Raw genomic sequence first — 22,681 nt, forward strand, 5'->3', positions numbered from 1 at the left:
CAAACACCACAGAAGCACATGTGGCTATCCTCTCTTGCTCTCAGCCAGCCAGCAAGACAAAAAAAAACCCTGCTGCAGCGTCTGACACATGCTTGGCTAAAATTAGGTGGCGTTTCTTTACTGGGACCTGAAGGTCCAAAACCAAAGCTCCCACTGGAGAGGATCCCACCATCAAAAGGAGAGGGACGAAACCATCCTTATCTCTGCAGGAAATCCCTCTGATTTATGAACCCATCACTTTGCCGTAAGCTTGCTGGCCAGGATGCAGTGAGACTGGCCAGTATCTAGAGCACCTGAGCTCTTAAAACTGGTCACGAACCCACCAGCCTGCCTGATACAAGGACTACTTACTTTAAAGAAATACCAATAAGGAAAGACAAGAGGTCAAAAGAATTTGAAAAACAGAGGATGTTAATTAATGCTTATATATCACGTCCCGGTTTTGGCTGGGACAGAGTTAATTCTCTCCTCGGTAGCTGGTGCAGTGCTGTGGTTTGGGTTTGGTGTGAGAACACTGCTGGCAGCACACGGGTGGGTTTGGTTGTTGCTGGGTGAGGGTCAGACCCAGCCAAGGGCTTTTCAGTTCCTTGGGCCCTGCCAGAGAGAGGGCTGGAGGGGCACGGGGAGCTGGGAGGGGACACAGCCAGGGCAGGTGACCCGAACTGGCCACAGGGATATTCCATACCACAGATGTCACGCTGTGTATATAAGCTGGGGGAAGAAGGAGGAAGTGGGGGGGGCATCCAGCATTATGGCGTTTGTCTTCCCGAGTAACCGTTACACGTGATGGAGCCCTGCCTTCCTGGGGATGGCTGAACACCTGCCTGCCAGTGGAAAGTAGTGAATGAATTCCTTGTTTTGCTTTGCTTGTGTGGCTTTTGCTTTACTTATGAAATGGTTCTTATCTCAACCCTAGAGTTTTATATTCCTTTACAATTCTCCCCATCCCTTTGGGTGAGGGGGCAAGTGAGCAAGCAGCTGCATGGCACTTTACCAGCCAGAGTTAAACCACAACAGTCCCTTCTGGAGCCCAACATTGGGCTCGAAGGGTTCGAGACAACCATAGATGTGACTGGAATGCGCTAGTCTGAATGTATAGCTGTTATTGCTGTCTAGCTATTAGTCATGAGGTTTCTGCGCTTGCCCTGTGGCTTGCTTGCCCCACCGTATATTAGAGTCTAGTGCTTGTTAGTGGCTGCTTTTTGCTTTTGATGCTTGCTGTACTGCTTATCTTACTGTGCTGTGCCCAGGAACATTTTGATAACAGTGATGGCGATGCACCAGGGTTGGCAGATGGCCAGGGCAGTGCTGCTCTTTCTGTGCTGCTGCACTGGACAGGCTGGAACTCCAGTGTGAACTTGAGTCAAAGGGACTGTGACCTGTGGATGAGTCCATACGGGAGCAGGACACCTCAAAGAATCTGTGGCTGTGAATAGGTTCATGCCACAGCAAGTACAGCTCAAAGTGTCTGTGGCCATGGTTATGCCTGAGCTGCAGTAGGTATGCCTCTGAAGGAACTGTGGCCCAAAGACAAACCCACACTGGAGAAGATACACCTCAAAGCATCTGTGGCTGTGCACGAGGTCATGCTGGGGCACCTCAAAGCATGTGGATATGGGCAAGCCCATGACAGAGCAGGTACACCCCTGGAGGGATTGTGGCCAGGGATAAGGCCATGCTGGAGCAGGTGTGTGGTCACGGCCCACAGATAAGGCCACAGTGGAACAGGTGTACCTCAACACAACCATGGCTGTGGATGAGGCGATGCTGCAGCAGGTATATCTCTGCAGAGACTGTGCTTCATAGCTGAGGCTTCACTTAGCTAGGACTTATCCATAGACTGCAGTCTGTCAGGGTTGTACCTGCTCCAAAGCAGGGGCAAGGGTGGGGAGGTCGTTTGCGATGTTAAACCCTGCAGGCTGGTCTGAAGGGACCAGGGGTGGAGACTGTAACAGGTATACCTTTAAATTGATGTAACCCATGATTTCAGTTTCACAGTATAGAAATTACTATAGCAGGAACCACCTGAACCCCTGGGGAACAAGCCTTACAAGAAGCAGTACAAGCGCAGCAGTGACACAAGCTGAGCTGGCTGTGGTGCCCGATAACCCCATATAACACAACTTCTCTCCTGAGTGACCACCATAAGAGGTCATGCTCATGGACTAAGTGAACTCAATGGACATTTTACAGACATTTATACTGGGGCAGCCCAGAGACCAGGGGAATGATACCTGTGTATTACATCAAAGCATGGGAAGGGTGATGGTGGTTAATGAGGATGCATTGGAAAGTGGGGCATGACATCAACGGTATGGAATAAGGGGTGGATACTGTCCTGGTTTTGGCTGGGACAGAGTTAATTCTCTCCTCGGTAGCTGGTGCAGTGCTGTGGTTTGGGTTCGGTGTGAGAACACTGCTGGCAGCACACGGGTGGGTTTGGTTGCTGCTGGGTGAGGGTCAGACCCAGCCAAGGGCTTTTCAGTTCCTTGGGCCCTGCCAGAGAGAGGGCTGGAGGGGCACGGGGAGCTGGGAGGGGACACAGCCAGGGCAGGTGACCCGAACTGGCCACAGGGATATTCCATACTGTATGGTGTCACGCTGAGTATGTAAGTTGGGGAAGGAGGAGGAAGCGGGGGACATCTGGCATTATAGTGTTTGTCTTCCTGAGTAACCATTATGCATGATGGGGCCCTGCCTTCCTGGGGATGGCTGAACACCTGCCGGCCGAGGGGAAGTAGTGAATCAATTCCTTGTTTTGCTTTGCTTCCATATGTGGCTTTTGCTTTACTTATTAAATTGTTCTTATTTTAATTCCCGAGTTCTACATTCCTTTCCGATTCTCTTCCCCATCCCTTTGAGGAGGGGGGAGTGAGTGAGCAGCTGTGTGGTGTTTGGTTGCCAGCTGGGGTTAAACTACAACAAACAGTTAACAAGACATGGCCTTGGGAGAAGGAATAGACACCATAAATATATCAAGAAATAACAAGATAAACTCAAGGAGATTCAAATGGTTAATAAGACTAAACAGAAAATTACTTGTGTATGTGTGAGCTACCCTAGTTAGTATATTAAAAAATCCACCCTGGAGCAAAGAAAGCACCCTACCCATCGAACACAGTGAAAAGAGAATACTGTACTTTTAAATGGAGACGAAGTTCATAAAAACCAATGACAATTGGTACTCCCAACTGGTTCTCCCAACCCAGCACCCATCTCTGCATAGAGATGCAATAAATAAGGATCTCTGCTTTGTGTGTGGGTCAGCTCTTGCACACATGGTAAAGAACCCAGATTTGGGAGAACATGCTCTTCATCCAGAGCTGGTCCCTGCACACTGCCAAGTATTCCAGGGCAGAAAACAAGCCTGACAAAACAACAAACATGGGTGATATGGGAGGCTAGGGCATCCATAATGGAGACTGTTTTACTACCTGCAGGCATGACTGAGCTAGTTTCCTCCCTGGGAAAGCAGTATTTGCCACAATAAGTATACTTCTCACTTGCTGTGGAAGGACTATTGTGAGCTGCCTCTGAGCCAGAGCACCTTGGGGAGGTGACAGAAGACTCAGTGAGCAAAGATCAGCAGCTGGTGGAGGGAGGACTGACCACAGCAGTACTGCAACTGGAGAAAAAGTGCCCTGACGTATCAGGAGGCTGTGGCGAGGGCTTCACACTCTGAGACAGAGTGGCCATCCAATGGGTTTAGAAATACAGAGCGGTTGCTCCAGCCCCCACAAACTTCATCTTAAGTTTAATTTATCAACACAAGCCTGACCTCGCTCTGTGTGCCATCCCAGGGGACTAAGAAATACCAACTTGTTTTGAAAGGCTTCCCTACATCACTGAAAGCCTTCAGTGACTGCACTTCTCACCCAGGCTCACCTGGACTCCCTGGATGACCACAGACAGCAAGAACATGCCTGTCTCGGAACTGAAGATCTTTGCCTTTAGAAATATACACATATGGCTCATCTCACCACAATACATTCCCAAGACCCTGTCAATCACAGCTTGCCTGCAAAGTCAAGAAGAAACAAACACCAGAAATAAGCTTTACATGCTCACACACATCTGTTTCCAGAGATGGAAAAAAGCCAGCCTTGCCCTATGGGCACAGACTGCTCAGCCAGTCCAACAAGGCTTCCAGTTCACTGTCAAGCTTGCCAAGCTACCAAATATACCATCTCCCTGCTAACATGGATAGTATTGTCAAAAATATCTGATAATTGCTTTGTTGACCTCCCCTTCCTTCCTCTTATCAAAATGAGGTGTTTTACTGGTTGGTATACATTTGTTTTAATTTCTAGAGCATCACAGCACCATTAATCATTCCTTAGAAAAGATGCATCACTGCACCAAAATGAAGGGTACAAAGGGTGAAGTTTATTCTTGGTATTGTGTCTTCAGTAACTGATGAATAAAACTATAGTCAATTGGAGCTTTACAGGTACTACTGTATACAATGCCAAGCAGAACAAAACCCTGAAAACAACAGGGAAGGGTTGAAGGAGTTATGCAATACAGTGTTTCAACATGTCATACAGCTTTCAAAAACAAAAAATCTAAGTTCCAAGAAGTACACACCTACCCAATCTTTTCCTTCTGAAGCCACCAGCTGTCTCTGAACAGCACCAATGCTCAGAAGTCATTTATCAAGTTCTTCATATCTGGTGGAGCTCCAGTTTTCATTTCTCTTCTGTACAATTTAACTCACAGATCTCAACTTAAACAGACATATGAAGGTTTGACTTCTTTTGGTCCTAAGCTTGTTAGATTTTTTTCATAAAGTACACTCTGGACCAAAGAATGAAGTCCAGGCAAAAATGCCTTGAAGGAAAGCCCTTCTCTGAATGGTGACAGGCCTGGATCCCAGGAGTGCTCTTGTGATTTTTTGCCTGTCCAGTTTGCAGGGACACTCTGGCAAGAGTTGAGGACAGGTGCTGTATGTTTGTGTAAGCTTTCTGACAGCCAGTGCATTTAGCTTGAAGGTTTGCAAACAGCAGTAAAGTTGGGCCAAGAATGAAGACCCCTGAAAAGCCCACTTTCGATCCATAGCTTCACTATTTATAAGACAGGGCTTATGTTTTGCCCCCGGTGTTGGAAAGCTATGCAAGCTCTTCACCATCTGCAACTGCTGGAAGCGCAAAGCACCCTGTTACACTGCACCAATTAGAATGCACGGGCAATGAGTGATTAATTAACTTTCCTACTCCTAGTAAGTTTATCAGAGAACTGGTACACCCTTTCTACGTATGGCTTCCAGCTGCTTGCAAGACAGGCTTTTGCTAGAGGACATGGCAGAATCCTTCAGCCATATGTGTACCAGGATGTACACAAACAGCACCAGATGGCTTCTACCATCTGAAAACAACGTACAGAAGGTATCAGCCCTGAGGTTACACCTTCAGCGGCAACATCTAGATTTCTTCACCGCAGAAGAGAAGCTGTGGCTTGAAAGAAATAAAGTGTTTTCAGACTGCTTGGACACCCGGCCAGAGTGCCTCATTGCCTCCCCCACTTGACAATAAGTGACCGAGCATTTGCTTATCTTGGTTGTTGCTGTCTGCTAAGAAAGTGCTCACAGATTCTAAGATGTATCTTGCTAGCCTGTCCGGATAATAAAGATAGCAGTAGAAACACAGGGAAGGGAGAAAAAAAAAAACAACTGTTGGCAAGAAATTCCTCTGGGTTAAATGCTAGCAGCTTGCACATCAGAGGACAGACAAGCCACATTTCTTTGTATTGCCATGCTTGTTAATACAGTCCACATCAAGGATGCCCAAGCACTGTATCAGAAGTGTGAGATGCAAGGTTTTAATGCACAGGCAGCTGAATATTTAATCAGACACCAACCACAACCTAAACTTCACCCATATCGTCTTTCTGTTCTCTTGGTAGTGAAAAGCCTTAATTCTTAGAGGAAAGGAGGAGAGTTCTCTCTTTTTTTTGGAGATGAATTACACAAAACACATTAAACCATCTAACAAGATGACACTAACAGCATTAGCACTTACAGAAGTCTGATTCAAGAGCCAAAAAGTCCATGGGGAACCTGCTACTGCCTTCAACCAGTAATACGAGAAAATGAGAAAGACACTATGGCCCAAACTTACCAGTCAACAGCATTTCATCAAACTACCGTACAAAAACACAAGTAAGCAGCAGCAAATCACCAAACTCCCCGACAAGATTATTATACATTAAGTAGGAAACTTCAGCTGACTTTGGTCTTCAGCAGGATTGTATAAAGGCAAATTTGGTACTATATATAGGGCTACAGCTCGATATATCCTCACAACATAAAGAGTCTCCCCAGTATCCACCAGCACATACCAGAAATGTTTCTGCACACAGACATCCTGGCTGTATTTCTAGGCTATGAAGAGCTTCATGATTTCAGTCCTAATGAAGCCAGCTGAGCATTAAAACATGTCTGTTTTAATAAAACTGGAAACAGGAGAAGAGAAAAAGTCCAGCAACTGAAACGCTCCCAATCCAAAGTGCACTAAGAGAGAAGCACACCCAAGATGTCCCCCTCTCCTTATGAAGGTTTCTCCTTATTTTGTCAGCATAACTTCAACATCTTACCTATTCAATGCTTTTACCAGTATTAGCAGCACAAGTATGCTTACCAGCTTTTCTGGGAAATATCATCCCCAGTAGAAGTGTAATTCTGCCACTCAAACTGGTAACTGGGGAGGGGAAAATCATGCTGTTTGTCAGAGCCTTTTTGTCTCTTCCTTTCACCTTCAAAGACCCCAGGAATGAGCCCCTGCTTTCCCTCTGGATACTTTCACCTCCTACCACCTGGGTGTCTTGTGCTTATGGCTGCCATGGACAATATCTGGAGGAAAGAAGAAATCAGACTCTATAAATACAGCAAAATACAGACTTTCCAAAGCTATCAGGGTGCTCTTGAAAACTTAATCTAACCTAACCAGCTAACCAGCTAAAACTGCTCCTGTGGCTTCACTCGCATACCTCTGCGGGCTGTGGTTTGTCAGCAGTGACACCAGAGGAAGGCTCACAGTGAGGAGGTGAGGGCTGCAGGACAGTTTCGGAAACACAGCTTCATGACTGCAGACAGTGTCTGACATGGCCAGGCATATCACACGCACAACACGTAGGCAGCTGGAACCGCCCTGCCCAACACCAGCCCCACAATTTCACCACCACTACCCTCCTCCTCCTTGCCAAGCCTCTCTAAGAAAACATTCTATGCTTGTCGTGCCTTACTTTCAGACTAGGTGAGACTACTGCACACGAGGGTGTGAGAAACATTGTGCTCTGCAAATGTTTCAAACAAACCTTATGGGGAGACCACATCCCCACTACACAGCCCACCTTATTCTCAAACTTCTTTTAGTGTAAGACAAAAACTTTGAAATATGGAGCAAGCAAACGCCTGCATGAGGATTTAACCTCCTCCAGCTTTTGACAATGGAAGTTTACTATACCCAGAAGAGACTGGGTTTTACACGTCCAACTCTCAAATCTCAAGGTCTTACTTTCATGAACTGCTGCTACACTTGCAGCAGTAAAGCAGAGCAGCCTGATTGCACAGACTGACAACAGCAGCACTGAAGGTGATAAGGCTCTGATAATTTGGTTAAAGTAGGAAATGTAAACACACTCACTGAACAAAAACCAGAGCAGGGGACAGTAAAGGACAGACAAAAAGCAGGTGACATTCCCAGGAACACTGCTGGTCACAGGGGTGGGAACAGTGTCCATAGGTCAAGGCTGAGAAGCTCTAAATAATAGACACAATGATTCTGCAGTCCCCTTTCATCCACAGACAGTAATGAAGCTTATCAAGATGACTGCTTCCCTGCACAACGAGTACTATACTGCTCATATTTATTTAGCATGGCTACTTACAGGCTTAAATCTGAGAGAGAGAGGCTGGCTTAGTTATTAACGCTGCCTTCACTTTATAAAAGCTGCCTGTGGTCACATCAGGGCAGGAATGTAAGAGCAAGAATCAAGAGGCCACCGTGACACCCCAGCGTGTCACTTCACATACGCTTTGCCAGCTACTCCCCCTCACAACTGTGAAAGCAGACACCTACCCTGAGAAAGCAAACCGCTTCCCTGGACATAGCCATGGAAAGCTTTTTACTTCCCCACACTGCTGCCTTTTGTCTAGGGGACATAGCCTCTCCAAGTGCCTCTGAGAGGCCACAGGCAGACTGACACTGGCACAGCCAGAAGCCAGCCAGAGAAGGCTCCGGGAGAGGCTGGCCAGGCAGAGGCGGCTTCAGTCTGACAAGCATCAGCTGGCAAAGCTAAGAATCCACCTTCAGATCCTAGAGGTAAACAAGTAAGGGAAGATCTTTCAAAAGAGGGAAGGCACCAAGACTTGTGAAAAAAACACAGGAAAAATGTGTGTTCAGGAAACCCAGAAAGCACCCGTTTTCCTCTTCAGGTTACTGCAGAGAGCTGCAGAGGTGGTCACTCAGCCAGGCTCGTGGCCACTGGCAACACAGAAGTTGTGGATGTTTCTCCACAGTCAGAGCCCACCCAAGGTCCACCATGCACATCCTGGCAAATGTCACGGCTCCAGGGCAACTCCTCCAGTGTGGCCACGATGCACTAGATCTCAGGGTGATGTACTGAGGACGATCTTCAGAGGTTCAAGGAGGAATTATGGAGATGGGTATGTAGCTAGTGGATTCAATGTGCTGGTACTATACAGTGTGAAGCTGTATTTCTGCCTGAGAAATCCCAGGCAAAGCCACAGCAATCTGGAGAGCTGCAACAAAGGTCAGTGGCAGTAAGCAAGGGCAGCAGAACACGGAAAAGGAAGAATACGTCCTTCACTACAGTCCATCACAGCCCCCTGGAAGAATTATCAGTGGCAACTATCGAGCCAACTTTATAAATGCAGAAGAAAAAGGCAAGCAAAGTAAAATTGACAGCTCCACTTAAACAGCACTTTCACCTCCCAGCCCTGCAAGGATGAGAGATCTGTTTGCTTCTCCCCTACAGTGCTCCCACACACAGCATTGCTCCCTTCCCAGATGCCTTAACACAGCCCCTTCCAGTATACATGCTGGCAAACCACAATGGATTTAAGGCTTGAGGACCAAGGAACATCCACAGCCTGTCCTTGAGGCTCAGTCAGTTGCTCCAGGCAGCAAATCACTGCCCCAGTCGGTAAGACAAGACTTCACTATTAGTTTGCTGTGCTCAGTCCTGCAGGTCACTGCTGTATGCGTGTCCTCCCGCAGCAGGTGATCATGTCTGAGCAGACGGCTCCAAGTGAAGCACCTCCAAGTCCCTGCAAGACAGCGCACATTGCTGTAGACTATACACACTTCAAGCATGTCACAAGGGCTTCACCCTTTGCCTCTGGAAGGTGCTATTTTGCTATCTTTTCACATTATTGGCACAGTTCTGCTCAACAGTAAGCATTTAGCCTTCACACAGGCATTTTATATTCTCTTCCAGAAGGGAGGCTACATTTTCTAGGTAGCTGTGCTTGGCAGAGTCTCACTGCTGGCAGCCCCAGGCCTTGTAGCATGTGATTTTCAAAAGCACTCAGTGTGCTCCTCGCTGTTCCCATTTATTTCAATCCTGCAATGATCTGCATGGGAGCAGGACAAAGCCATACATTCCTGAAAAGCCACACCTGCACAGTGCCGACTCAGTACAGTACCCTTGCCCTTGCTTTCAATGACATCCCCTTCAGGTTCACAAATACTGCTTGAAAATACATTACTGCAAAGAAGCATGGTGACTGGGAAAGGGAGGTAATTAATGCAGTCCTATTAAACTTTTACAAGAGTTTATTAATTTTCTCTACTGTAAGATCTGAAGACCATTTTGAGAAAAGGAGCTATGAGCATCTACACATTCTTTTTCAGTGAGTTTATATATGCAGGGAGCTGTTTAAAAGGCAGGTCAGGTGTTAAGAGTGAGCATTTCTTCACAGCTCTGCTGTCAGAACAGCTAGCAGCCTTAAGCATCACAAATTCTTTTTCTTCTCCAAAATAAAGTATTTCACAAAGATCTTTGAGACAAATTCTTCTTTCCAACACAGCTTACGGAGAAGTATCAGGCTGTTTAATGTTGACTGAGCCAGCCTTAAAATCATCACATAGTTATTCATCTTCTGAAAGATTTGACATCTATAGACAAGAGAGCAAGCAACAAGCATGCACCATGAGCCAAAAGCCAACTCAGTCTTTCCATATAATTATTACACACTGAAAAACAAGCCAACCCCTTTTCAATCAGGAAAGGGGACATTCATCCTGAAGACCCTAAACACTTCTGTGAGCCTTCGAGATCAAATGATACAGAATGCTTTATATTCACCTTTATCAAACTCAGGCTTTGTTAACTCAAAACACATGCCTGCATGTTTTCATGCAAAGGAAACATTGGATATTAAGGCAAGGGAAAAAAATATCCTTACTGAGAAAAAGGACCTGGGCTGCTTTATTGGGAATGAGAACAGAGCTTTTGGTGTTGGTAGGGATAGATTTCTTATTTCAGATCTCCATTCATTAACCCCCAGCTACAGAAAAGCTCCTTAATAACTGCATATCATCATCTACGGTTGTCATATAACATATCTTGACAACGAGAACGATGAACTTCCAGCATCAACAGCCACCAAACTACTGAAATGCCTCCCAGAAGCCAGGACACTCAGCTTTACTTCTCCATTCAGCTTCATGAAGTCATCACTTTTGCCAAGCACAGACAACTACTGAGCACAAAAATGTTGGGGCATTTGGAAAAACTTGCATCTATCGCCCCCAGCTTCTTCCCTCCCCTCTCTCTTTACCTCACCACACACAAGCTACCCATCTGTTTTATCCTGAGCCTGTCTTTCAGCTTCAGTATGGCTGCAGGAGAGGCGACAGTCACTAATGCCACACATCACGCCAACACCAGCATTTCACACTCCTTCCAGGCCAGGCATGCAGACAGCCTTCATTTCTGTTGCACCTTCAGAAAGCCTCCAAATTATACACAATACAGGAATAACAAACGTGACCAAGATAAATGGAAGTTTAGGTTGCTAAACTGCCCTACAAATCCCCAATTAAAGTCAAAAAGCTGGTCATTCCTATTACAGCTCTGCCTTTTGAGACAAGGGACATTAAAATGGTCCCTCATGTTCTCAGTAAAATAGGCTGTACTGATTCTAAAAAAAAAAAAAAAAAAAAGCCAGTATCTTTCTTCCCAGGGGTCACTCTTGTTTTCACTCCTCAAAGTAAAATCAAGAGAGAAATCTGATGATTGTAATAATACATGTGATTTTAGAGACAGCACTTTAGAGTTACATTTGAGAACACATAATCTGAGCACGAAATGACTGTAGGAAGTTTCTTTACTGACAAGACAACAGACGACTTCTGGTTCAGGCTCTCCTAAATCCTGCGGTCACAGAGACTATTGGTGTAGAAGTCAGTTCTCACGATCTGGACCACACCAATTTTAAAACAGCCCACTGAATACATGGCACATTCAAAGCCCTCAGCCAAGCAACTCAACACAACCCATGCATATTGAAGGTATCTGAGGGAAAGCCCTTCCTTTGATTCTATTTCTCATTCGACCATATACATACTGTTCCTATAGGAAGTCATTTTTAAATCCAGCCTTCTGATTTTTGAGGCCTAAAACCATCCTGAAGCCCGAGTTGCTCCAGTTGGGCAGAGATGGACACCCCTAACGAGCCCACGCTGCTGCAGTTTCTGGCGAAGGCATCACAAGCCCGAGTAGCCTGGTCAGCTCCTGTGAGCCATCAAGGGAGGGGAAGGGATGAGTACAAACTAACACACCCAGCTCTGCAAAGGATGGCCAGCTTAATAACCTGACTCTGCTTACAAATAACATTCACAATAGGCACTTAAACATAGATTATGTCCTAATCCTTCCTTTATTATTTTTCTGGTTTAAAGTCAGCTGCTGCAGGCCAGCACCGAAGGCCTGACCCTGCAAGGGCGCCTCTGCCCCACAGATCCCTCAGCACGCTCATTCCCTGGCACAGCCTCCCAGGCTTTGGCAGCACCGATGCCTACAAGCAGTGCTGCCAGGCCTCTACTACATCTTTCAGGGCACGCGGGTCTGCTTTGGAAATGTAGACAGAACGTGATGAATGTGAAGCAAGACTCTGTTCCAGACGACAGCACCCGGGAAATGCTGCAATAGCTGCACGCTGAGCCTCAGCTCCATGCCCACTGCACAAAGCTGTCCCAGATCCTCTCTGAAAAGCCCATTTAGTGGAACCTCCTGGAGCTACTGGTGATCAAGCTTTTTTTTTTTTTAAATTCCTTCACTCCTCATGCAAAGAGGAGGAAGGTAGGGAGAACTAACCATTCCCCTGCCACTGTCACACCACCTGTGAGCAGCTCTCAACCTTACCTATTCCATGAAGCACCCATACCTCCTCATCTGCAACCTGCTCACTTCCACGGCTGGTTCTGACAAACAGAAGCCTGGCCACCTCTCCTCCTCCTGAGGAACCAGGGCCTCCTGGCTGACCTGTCACCCAACAGGAAAAGGCTACAAGAGGGAGATCGATACAGACTGTCCTTCCAAGCAGGTGTCACATCTGAATTCTCAGCTGTTGCAGGGTTTATGATTAACAGGCATGCTGCAGTGAGCATCGAGGTCTCTGGTCACTGCAATCCTGCGCTGAAGTTCAGGACAAGAAGATCTACGTTTGAAAAGAAAGGACACTGAGTTCAGAGAAATCCAGGAGATTGGGATTTTAGTGGTTTTGTGTTTGGGGCATTTCTGTTTGTTTGTTTTGGTGGGGTTTTCCTGCTTTTTGAAGGAGACTGAACATAATTATGATATTTCTAGCCCTGCAGCTATGAGCAGATAGATTCCACAATGCACACAGAAGCAATGCTACCCTACACATTTGCATCCAGACAGGAAATCTGGTTAAAAACACAACATGGTTTTGTCAACTGTATGTTACCAGAAGAAAGGTCTGAGACAAATTTGGCACCAGACATTTTCCTGTAACTCACCTGAGACACTAATTACCAAAAGCCCAGGTTCTCACTAGTAGAAGTCAAATGAAGTCCAAATGACTTGCAGAGAACAGTTCTCTAGACCAGAAAACAAGTTCCACATCTCAGGCTCAATCATGTTTTTAAAGCTTTACAAATGGTTAACAATCAGTTAGCTGTTTCACACTCCTCTACAAATCAGCCCAAACCCCAGGAGAGCCTTTACCTTAGGTACTTGGGCCCGTCTTTTGTTCCCCAGCATATGCGCACACATTCAGATAAGACACTTAACTAAAAATCATCACAGGGACTCAAGACATGTCAGACCCGCAGAAAAATCAAACCAAGTGCAATTACAGGGCTGAAGTGGAAATTTAGTTACAGAGAATAAATGTCTTGTTTCCTAAAACGATTGCAGTACAAAATTATCACTTCCCGTTAAGACATCATGTATGTTAACAACTGATGATGCTCAGGAAATTAGGGCAGACCGATTTTGCAGAACAGTGAGCTTAGTACTTCACAACTAAAGTGGCAGAGTTGCTTCTTGTAAGGCATTGTCAGAGACTGAAGCCCCCAAGTGCATTACAACACAAATAAGAATGAGGACAAGTCAGACAGAAGCTTTATAAACCATGGTCATGGTGAGAGAACATGCTGGGACAGCATCTCCCCCTCCATATCCCTGCCAATTGACTGCAGAGGAACTACAGGCTGTTTCAGGGCAAAAGATAAAAAAAAAAAAAAAAAAAAAAAAGGAGAGATGAGCAAGAACAATCATTTCAATATTAACAAAGCCAGGTACCCATCCCTGAGAAGGATGGGCTCCTCAAGTAGCTTGCTAAGCAGCACAATTCAAAGGAGGAATGAAACTATAAGTAGTGTGACAGTGTGGGGAGATGGCTTTTGGTGGAACCCATAGTAGTATTACCCCTAGCTCAGAAGTAGGGAGCTGGAAACAATCACAGGCTATTAACCTGTAGTCAAAAGGAACGTTCTTTTAGTTAGGATAAGCTTCTTAGACATCTTAAACATTAATTTTAGCACCACAATGTAAAATCTAAGGAAAGGGCACTTCCAGAAAATAAACCTCCATTGACTCATATTCTTTTCAGTGGTGCACACTTCCCCAGTAATTTCTGCTCCCTGTAGCAGAGGGGCACAAGAACCACTTTGCCAGCTGCTACCCTGTCTCGGCATTACATCCACATACTCAGCTGATGTGACAGGAAACACAGCTTTTTAATTAACACATTTTCTTCATTTCAAAAAGTGCCCTCTAAAGGGCTCCTCTAACAGGAATTGCTGGAAAAACTCTGTGCCACTGTTTGACATTGTGAGTAGCATGAATGAGAAGCAAAACTGAATCCTCTTACTACAGGTATGTGTAAACAGGTAGAACAAAAGAAAAGAATAATTATTTGGAAGACATAGTAAGGGAAGAAAAGGATGCAAAGTCTTCAAAAGCACTCACTGCAAATATAATAACTCTTCTCCCACTGGAAGTCATTAGCAAAACCTGCAAGCTTTGCAAGGAGAACAGGGTTAGATCCATGTTCAGCGCACTGCCAAGTCCTAGAATTTTATTCACAAGCAGACACCACCCTGGGAAATAACCATCACCGATTAAACAATGTGATCATATATTCTGAAAACACTAACTGGAGCTTTCAGTATGCTGGCAGCATAAGCTGTACAGACACACACGTGAAGAAGTGAGAGAGGTAAGAGGGAGCTTCCTCTTGTGAGTACTGACCAGGGCAGAAGGTCCACCCCTCTGAAGCCATCCAGCCTTCAAAAGGTCCAAGACCTGCGTATTTTCATGTATTGATGTTACTCGCCAACACAACGAAGCCACTCTTCAGGCCATGCCAAGCATTTCTGAAGTCCAGAGGGGGCTCTCCAGGGGCTGCCCAGAGGGGGCAATCAGTATTGCGTCCCAGCCTCCTGCAGCAGGAGATGCAGCTCACCTCCAGAGCCAGGCAGAGGTTAGCCACTCCAGCTGCCCACACAGGCTAGGCAGAATTAAGCCATAAGATAGTAAAACCAAGAGGCCACAGCCCACCCTGCCCTGTCCAGCAGAGGCTGGAGAGATGCAGCTGCAAGACTCCCAGTTCCAGGCATTTCTTCCATTTTCTACCTCAGAGACCTCCCGACAGCCTCCTCCTTACCACCTTCAACAGCTCAGGGCCCATGCCCCACACATACCTCTTCACCTCTTATCAGACACTGCTTCATTCATAGGTTCACAACTAATGCAAAATGAGAAAGATGATCTTTGACATGCCTTTCTACACAGAAGGTGTAAGGTTGTCTTTATCCCGTGCAGGGAAGGTGGGGTGAAAGAGGAGGGCTCGATTCTATTCATTCCTACTTGCAAAGGAGAACTACAAAATTCAGTTCCCATTGCCACAAGCCAAAGCAGACCCACACAAAGCAGCACTTAGGACAAGACTCTCCCCAGTTTACTGCTGTTATTGTAAAGACTTCTGTGACTGCTCACCATGAGCTAAAAAAAAAAGAAGCTGTTCCTTGCTTTACAGCACATCCCTTCCACCTGTCCCAGTCAGCAGAAATCCCACTGCAGGCACGGCCAGTAAGGCCATGTTTACGGTAGAGATATGGTTTCTCAAGGGTGGTCACAGGGTCCTTAGAGAGCAGCACTGCAGAACCTTTTTCAGAATATGCAAAACTTGCAAGGTAACTGGGAGTTGGTGTCACATCTTAGTGACAGTCCCTTAATTAAAGGGGTAGGAGAAGGGCACTTGAGATCAAACCCAACTAACTTCTTTCTATTTCCAAATCTCAGACCGTCCCTCTTCCATAGCCCTAGCTGAAGGCAGGGTTGCCTAGCTGCTAGAGGTCTACACTTCAGCATCCAGGATTCATGAGATCCATTTCCAGTTCTGATCATCTACTCACTGTGAAGCCCACATTTTCATTATCATCTTATGCTTGTTTTATTTCATAGCTAAACAGCAGGCTAGCCCAAAGATGCTTCTCCCAATACATATCTTTTTACAGAACTCGGAGCTGAATTTCTGGGGCCTCTGCACTAGAGTCATGCAGCTAGTTAGGCTATTTGCAGGATGAAGTATCCTCATCAGGTTGGATGGAATATTCACTAGGCTTGGCTTCCCTTTACAAGCATCTCATTAATTCCAGAGCCTAAATTTACAAGTCCTCAGAAGATGAATAGTGGTTGCACACAGAGAGGACTTAAGCACTCCTGAATGCCAACCTCCTTTAGTAATTGCCTAGAAAACATTTATAGGAAAAGCACGGGAGGCCAGATTCAAGGTCAGCTCCTCTAATCCAGCACCATGGACATACAGCATCCAACATGTACCACCTCATTTTGAAAGAAAGAACCAGAAGGCACACTGACAGGACAAAGGAGCAGTGGAATCAGTCAGGTCAGGTTTGCACATGCTACATGGGGAACTGGTTATTTTGTACCCATCCCATAGCTCTATCATGCAGTAACAGTGTACACTACAGAAGCCCCAATCCCTGCAGAGGGTAGCCTGCAGTTTGAGGAAAGATGTCTTATTGCTCCAATTATCCACAGAGGGATTTTTATTGTATTATGGAAACATAATACCTGTACCTTTACCACATGCCAAAACCAAGAAGTTCCAATTCACCTTCCAAGGTGAATTGGAAGGCCAACATTCAAGAGAACATCCATAAGAAAGGCTTTAGGGTTTCTCAACAATACACAATTAAACCACCCCACCCTGAGAAGGGGAGGCATTAGCTGCCCGTGGTTCTGCACACACAGGTTCTGCCCATTGAAACACAATGAAGAAAATGCAATTTGAGTCTGAAGAACACAAGGCTACAATGACCTTCTAGATTAAGAAAGCGTGAAGGCACTAGTTGACAAGAGATTTCCAAGAGGGGAAAACAACTTATAAACCTCCTTGGCCAAAACCCAGGTTTGTTCTCCACAACTAATCACAACACAGATCTCTTCCCTTTAATGTAAACGACAAAATTCCCCAACAATAACTGAACAAGAGTTGGCATAATGATGCAGTGCAATTGGAAAGGCAAAGCAGAAAACATGTGACTCATAGCCCTCTCTTTCCTTTTATAAGACGACAACATAATGCCAAATAACAAAGTCTGCCCTGAGAGACCATCTGCGCTTGCCTCTATTTTGATGCATTTCCCAGACAAACTGAGCAGACCTGCCTCCTGATCCATGCTGCTCAGCTTTGGCTTTCCAGAGCCAACAAATATATTATTCAGCATCATCACTGGGTTATTACACATGATTTTCAGCTCTGTTACCTATTTCAGCTCCAGAACAATCAGCACAAAGCAGCTTCCATAATCTTGTGTCCCACCAGGCTCAAGATGGTTTGAAAAACATATAGAAAGCAGGCTTACCTGGCTTACTTCCTTCACAGTCATGCCCCAGTTGGCCTTTGGTGTTCAAGCCACAGGTATACACTTCCCCATCTTCCAAGAGGAACACGGAGTGGTTTCCTCCGCATGCCACCTCCTTGACATTTCTGTCATGAATGAATCCATACACCTGTGGTTCAGGAATGATGACCTGGAGGTTGCTACCTATCCCAGGCTGTCCAAAAGACGAGTAACCCCAGCATAGCATTTTCTCCCTTTTCAGCAAGTCATGTATCCTTCCTGGGCAAGAGAAAGAGGGGGAGGAGCGTGAATTATGTGAGTTCTTAACAAGTGAACCTACAGAGATAAGATGGTCAGATTAGGAGGTGGAAACAACCAAAAAAATGCATTTCCTGCATGACTGTCAGGCTTGCAGACTGCCAGTAAAACGGGATTTCATTATACAAAGAATCAAAACAGCTCAGGTGCCGAGTCAGCACCTTGGTGCCATGACCATCTCCATCTGTAAGGCACTAAAAGCATTCTGAAACCCAGCAGCCCCGAGCTTTTATTTCAGCAAAATCACTCTACTTCAAAATCCAAAAATCAATCAACCCCCCAAACCAACTGTACTGCTTTTTAGACTAAGAGGTCTAAATGCAAACTTTTAGAGTTAGTGTCACATTTGGGGCCATTGTTAAAATTTTTTAAGACTTTTTTTATCTCAAAGGTGATCATACTGTCCTGAACAGACTGACACAGGCATTTGTGGTGTATTGCCCAATGCAGAACTGTTGTTTCTATTAAATCCGTACCAAGAAATATTTTGCTCAACTGAACACGTTCTCGCAATCCCAAATACGTGCATGTACACACACATCCCTAAACCGCAGCAAGAACGTCCCCAGAAGCAGCAGTTCACATGCAGCAGCACACTGACAGCTTGGCCCCAACAGTAACGGGCAGATAACACTGATGCAACCTGTCAGCAGTGAGGTGTCATCTTTTGTACTGCGCTCAGTGAAAGCCAGGGATTTCAGAGAGCAGGGTAACATGGTTTGAGAAAAAAAAAACCAGCAATAAAAGGCCCAAGGAATTGCTCAGCCTGAACTTGATAACGACAACAGCATGCTAGCGCAGAAGAGCGAGGGGTAGGGAAACCACTCTTATTCCAAAAGAAGCACATGAAAAATGTTAGTAACACTCCCTTGTCACTCCTAACCTCAATAGGTTTGGGTTACTTGTTAAACACACTATATTATTAGGATAATGAGAACTCCTTTGCTGGAATCAGAAACCGATTAAAGCTTTTTTTGTAAGGGGAAGAAGATAAAAGAATGAAAGACCTGAGACATCAAGTCTCCTCAAACAAACCTGTGCCAAGTTTCAAACTAATGCAATTTACCACAGCAGCATTTACTATCTTAGCACAGGATTAAAAAGCAAAAGGTAACCCTTTAAGTGCCAAAGATTCCTCAAAGAAACAAGACTACTCCTCCCACTCTGAGCAGGTAGGAAATGCATGCATTTGGCTTGTTTCCAAAGCCTGGTGCTAATTCAAGCTCTAGGTATTAACAGTAATAATCTAAGCCCTAAGCAACGGGTGTTCATCTCTTACCCCACTATCCTTGCCTGTCAGCTGTGGTCACGCAGACAGGTGTGGTGTCTTCCACTGAGGCAAGACTGAGCTGGATGGGGGAGGGAGAAGATTGGATTTTCCAGCTGTACTTCATCAGTGGTGCTATTTCCTACCACAAACTGTTTACCAGGGTCTCTTATTAGGGGCTTTAAAGCACACTATGAATCCCATTGATCTCCAACAGCCCTTATTCCTTTATAGCATAATTTAGTTCCCACCTACACATGTGCTTATCACTTGCCAGCTCCAGAGCACCCACAGGAAAAAGCAGGAGGTTACAAGGCTCTGTCTAGTTAAATTTGTCATTGTGTATACTCTGTACTTAGTTGCCCCTCAGCACAAAAGCCTGACAGAAGATGCCCTGTATGCTGGCTACACTATTTCCTACACTAAGAATAGGAATGCTGTGGGACACAGTAAAATTGGAAGTGCATGCATGTGCCTTAAATGACACAACTGCTATATTTATAGAGAACTCATGTTCCATCTCAAAAAAAAAACCCCACCGAACAGCAGAAGCAACACCCTGAAGGTGGCAACACTAAGGGAGGGAACTATTTCAAAACTGACATCAGAAACAGCAGAAATGTAGGACTGCCATTTCTCTCAGCCTGGGGAACTACCTCGATACAAAGATAAAAGCAGCACAATAGCAGCAAACCTGACGATCCAAAGATCATATTCCCTGCTAGTATAAGTGGATGTTGCCTCTGAGCTGAAAAGACTCCACCACCATATGACTTGAACCACAATGACATTGTGCAACATGAGCTAAATATTAATTTGGGATCTCTTTCTAAAAGGGTTTCTGAACAGTCAAATCCCCATAGAGTACAGTCATATTTCCTAGCCCTAATTTCATTTAAAATGCTAAAAATACTTTAATTGCTTTCCTTGTGTTCACATTCCACACAAGAAGTTGCTGTAACAGGGAGGGGATGCAACACAATTGGTAAGAGGTGGGTTTTCCCTCTGGGTAAGATGCTATTTAAAACAGGAAAAGTTCAAACTCCCAGTAATTCACATGCACACTAGGCTGCTATTTCGGAGGAGTCCAACCCTCAATTCATGCTAGCAGCCAGATTTTCTGAAGCACCCTTAAGTTTATCAATCCCTACAGCAGATGACGAGGCACGCCAGACCCTTTAGAAAATCTGGCCTTAACCAGATTTTTGGTTAGCTTTTTAAACCATCTCCATTTAATGCCACCCCCCCATACCAGCCAAACATTTTACTGATAAATCCCTGTGCAGCTCTTTTCCAAAGGGCACAGAGCAGCAGCACTTCGCACTCAAGAGCAAAAGCCAAGATAGCCACTTTCCATTTGAGCATACAGGCACAGCTAAATATTTCCCAGTGGCCTGCTGAACCACATTTTTAATTCACTTATTTTGAAGACATAGCACATTTTTAAAGCCACAAACGTTTAATGTTTGGTTTTTTCCTCCCCCCAGAAAAGCTACTCCAAGCCTTAATACATCATGCATTCAAGTAGGAGCTGTATCCCGAAACACAGGGCATCAAATGACAATTTCACACTCCACTTCTAACCTGGTTAAGGCAGTTACTCTTCTTTGACATTAGCAGAAAAAATAAAAATGCATGTTACACACTGCAAGCTACCCCTACAAACCGCATACCCTCCTCACACCAAAACAATTACATAAAAAGTCTCTCGTGTGGGCAGGCACTAACACAGACATATGTGCACATACACACACATATATAACATATATGTAAGGTTTATATTCACTTATCTGAAATTTTACAAGTGACTATTCCTAGTGCTCAGCTTGAAACACCTTAAAAATGTTTTTATCTTCAGGAAGAAGCTCTCAGGGAAGTTGTCTTTCTTTGAATGCATTAGTTAGGGCATTAAAGTTTCCAGTCACTTTTAAAAATTGGGTTGCAAAAAGGGCAAGAGCTGCAGTACCCATCCACATCACATGTTCCTGTTCTTCACAGACCACAACACAGCCAGTTTGGTACTCATGTTTTAGAGATAAGAACAGATGTAATGCAGCAAAGCTGATCACTTGCAGATGCTCCCCATACAGATAAAAAAAAAAAAACAAAAAACACAGGAGGAAAGGGAGACGTAAAGGTATAACCCAACATCGTCGAACCCTGACATTCCAGGAATAATTCACCATCAAAACAGTGAAGGATGTACACAGCACTAGAGATAGGAAAGCCCCACACTGTGGAGAGTATTTTGAGGAAATCTCTTGTGGGTGGAAGATCCACCCTCTGCCATAATAAGGCTCAGCTGACATAATAAGTACATATCCCTTGGAGACAGAACAGCCCTGGTGGTTTGGCAAAATAATAATGCTGCATGCAAAATCATGACAGGATGTGTTTTATTTTGTGAGGTTTTTTCGTTTTCAATAGCTATCACGACCGTACAGACTCTTCACACCATGGTACGAACATATTCTAAAGCCATAGCTGTGATCACAACTGCACCCCTTCTGAGAAAGTTAAATAAGAACCGTGCTTGCATCAAGCAACACTCAAGGCTGAACACTCTCTGAACAAAGAGACCTGCCAACTGGCAAGGTACAAATAAACAAGTTTTTTTCCCTCCCTGCTGTTTGTGAGATTTCAGCAAGAAAGTGTGCTCCTTTTATCAGCATTGCCCAATACCGAAGGGGTTTACTGCTTCTTTTCTGCCACTAAGCCTCCAAGCCCGCTTTCTTCTTCCTTTTGCCTTCACCCTACTCCAACTCACTGTCCAGTGTAGACCAGGCTGTAAAGCAAGAAAACTCAAGGTGTAACGGCACAGGAGCCAAGGCAGAAACAAAGCCCTTCCATTGCATAACCACATGCCCTCACAGCCAGAGGCGGCCCCGCAGAGAAAAAAAAAAAATAAAAAAAAAAAAAAAAACAGATAAATAAAGTCACACGAGACCCGCATCGCCCCCACCTGCCACCCCGTAAGAGCACCTCCCTGCTCCCACCCCAGCCACGGGCTTCTCGGTTTCCACGCTCCCCGCCGCCGCCCCCCGCCTAGGCCGGCGCTTCCCGCGTGCCACCAACCCCCCGCCCCCAGGGACGGACAGCGGCGGCCGCGGTCATCCCCCGCAGGCAGCCGCGCCGGGCAGGCCCCACCGCAGCCCCCGGCGCCCCGCACCGGCCCGGGGAGGCCCCGCCCGGGGACGCGCGTCCAGCGCCAGAGAAGGCGGCGAGCGGGGGGTGGGCCGCGGGGCTCCGCCATGCCGCCGCACCGCTCCGCACCCCCCCGCGCTGCCGCCCCTAGCGCCGCACCCCACACACACCCCTTCGGTACCGGGACGACGGCAGCAGCCCCACCGGGGAGCCGGGCTCTCCCTACCCCGGCCGTCGCCGCGCTGAGCGAGGCCAGGCCCGGCCCAGCCCTAGCGCGGCGGGTCCGAGCTCGGGCCCACGCCAGCGGGGCTCCGACGGCCAGCAGAGCACCTGAGGCAAGCAGCTGCCGCCGCCGACCCCACGCCCCGACCCGCCGCGGCCCCGCACCCCTCTGCTCACCTGCCACCGGCCCCGCCGCTGCCGCCGCGGCAACGAGGAAGTCCAGCCCCCTGATGCCGCTGCCGCCGGCGGGAGTGACGGCGCCAGGCAGCCAATGGGAAGCGCGGGGCCGGACCCCGAGCACAAATCGGAGCCGGGCGCTACGCCCTGCCCCGCCTCGCTCCGCGCAGAGCGGGGCGGGGCGCTCTGT

General features: G+C 46.3%; 1 protein-coding gene across 7 annotated transcripts in view; it reads right to left on the reverse strand.

Moving 5' to 3' along the window:
* LOC308067857 (putative E3 ubiquitin-protein ligase HERC3) overlaps positions 1-22,564 on the reverse strand; it is a 55,591-nt gene extending 33,027 nt beyond the window's left edge. For 6 of the 7 annotated variants that reach the window (XR_013929775.1, XM_080397396.1, XM_080397395.1 and 3 more), the window contains exons 1-2: positions 22,492-22,564; positions 17,385-17,642 (exon numbers count right to left, since the gene is read on the reverse strand). Coding sequence is in view for 5 of the 7 variants with exons in the window: in XM_080397396.1 (XP_080253522.1) it covers positions 17,385-17,610 (226 nt within the window). In the remaining 2 variants the exon portion in view is untranslated. Of the gene's footprint in view, positions 1-6,984; positions 9,287-17,384; positions 17,643-22,491 lie in introns of those variants that run through there. The other variant, XM_080397398.1, reaches the window with a different exon arrangement.
* Between the last annotated feature and the right edge of the window lie 117 nt (positions 22,565-22,681).

Source organism: Falco punctatus, assembly GCF_963210335.1.
Source record: "Falco punctatus genome assembly, chromosome: 1".
In the NCBI taxonomy this organism is placed as follows: Eukaryota; Metazoa; Chordata; class Aves; order Falconiformes; family Falconidae; genus Falco; species Falco punctatus.